Here is a 1582-nt window from a genome sequence, read left to right as displayed (position 1 = left end):
CCCCTGCCCCGGCCCCCCGTGTACCCGCAAAGATGCACCCAGCTGACCACATGTCAATGGAGGTGGAGTAGAGCTTGGCCCCGAAGAGAACGTCGGGGGGCCGGTACCACAGGGTGACCACCTGGGGAGGGACGGGGACACTGGCACGGGGACACTGGCATGGGGACGGGGCAGCCCCAGCCGCTGGGCAGGGCAGCAGCCCGAGCCCCAGCAGCCCGAGCCCCAGCAGCCCCAGCAGCCCCAGGAGCTCACCTCGGCCGAGTAGCAGCGCACGGGGATGCCGAAGGCCCGAGCCAGCCCGAAATCCGCCAGCTTGAGCTCCCCGTTCTGGGGGGACACGCGGGGTCAGCCTGGGGGGTCCCACCGCGTGCCCCACCCCCAGGGACAGCGGCCCTGCTGCCTTCCCATCACTGGGAACACGGCAGAGACGGAGCTGCGGCTGCACAGACACCAGCTGTGACTGCCCAGGACACACAGACAGACAAACAGACAGCCCCCATTGCCAAGTGCCACCCCCAAGCACAGCCCCGCTCGCAGGTGTGACTGCCAGGACGGACAGACAGACAGCCCCGCTCGCAGATGTGACTGCCCAGGAAGGACAGACAGACAGCCCCGCTCGCAGGTGTGACTGCCCAGGACGGACAGACAGACAGCCCTGCTCGCAGGTGTGACTGCCCAGGACAGACAGACAGACAGACAGACAGACAGCCCCGCTCGCAGGTGTGACTGCCAGGACGGACGGACAGACAGACAGACAGACAGCCCCGCTCGCAGGTGTGACTGCCAGGACGGACGGACAGACAGACAGACAGCCAGCCCCGCTGGCAGGTGTGACTGCCCAGGATGGACAGACAGCCAGCCAGCCATCCCCACCGCCCGTGCCCGCGCACCCGGTTGATGAGCAGGTTCTGCGGTTTCAGGTCGCGCCCCCGGTCCCCCCGTTCTCACCTGGTCACAAAACTCAAAGACCAGGGTCAGCTTCTTGTCGCTGTGCAGCACGTCGTGGAGCCTGCGGGGCAGCGGCGGCTGAGCCCCCGGCCCGGGGGGCCCGGGGCAGCGGCAGGAGCAGCCCCCGAGCCACGGCCCGGCCCCGGCGCGCCCGGAGCCGCCGGTACCTGACAATGTTCTTGTGCTTGAGCTCCTTGAGCAGGCAGATCTCCCGCAGCGCCGAGCTGGGCACCCCCTGCGGGACACGCGGCACGTGGGAGCCGGGGGGAACCGGGGGGAACCGGGGGGTACCGGGGTACCGGGGGGTACCGGGGGTACCGGGAGGGTCCCAGCCCCAGCCCCCCCTCACCTCATCATCGTCGTCCAGCCGCACCCGCTTCAGCGCCACGATCTCGTGCGTCTCCCGGTTCTTGGCCTTGAACACGGTCCCGTAGGTGCCTGCGGGGGATGGAACGGGGTCACGGCTGAGACCCCGGTACCCGTACCGGCACCGCCGCCGGGCCCCGCAGCAGCCGGCTCCCTCCGTACGGCTCCGGCCCTGACGCACCTTCGCCGATCTTCTCCAGCTTCTCGTATTTCTGCATCGCGCCGCGATCGGTCCCGGCCCGGCCCGGCCCCGGTACCGGCCCCGCCC

General features: G+C 70.2%; 1 protein-coding gene across 1 annotated transcript in view; it reads right to left on the bottom strand.

Annotated features, from left to right (window-relative positions):
* The window catches only part of CDK5 (cyclin dependent kinase 5), a 3551-nt gene extending 1975 nt beyond the window's left edge, over positions 1–1576 (bottom strand). Inside the window, 7 exon segments of the mRNA XM_041473898.1 lie at positions 25–121; positions 253–327; positions 891–945; positions 947–1009; positions 1116–1183; positions 1298–1386; positions 1496–1576. Coding sequence (XP_041329832.1) covers positions 25–121; positions 253–327; positions 891–945; positions 947–1009; positions 1116–1183; positions 1298–1386; positions 1496–1532 — 484 coding nt within the window. The 5' untranslated portion in view covers positions 1533–1576.
* Positions 1577–1582: the final 6 nt, after the last annotated feature.

Source organism: Pyrgilauda ruficollis, unplaced genomic scaffold (assembly GCF_017590135.1).
Source record: "Pyrgilauda ruficollis isolate IOZ18807 unplaced genomic scaffold, ASM1759013v1 scaffold306, whole genome shotgun sequence".
NCBI classification, from domain to species: Eukaryota; Metazoa; Chordata; class Aves; order Passeriformes; family Passeridae; genus Pyrgilauda; species Pyrgilauda ruficollis.
The sequence above is the reverse complement of the archived record's forward strand: the minus strand, read 5'-3'. Positions and strand labels throughout refer to the sequence as shown.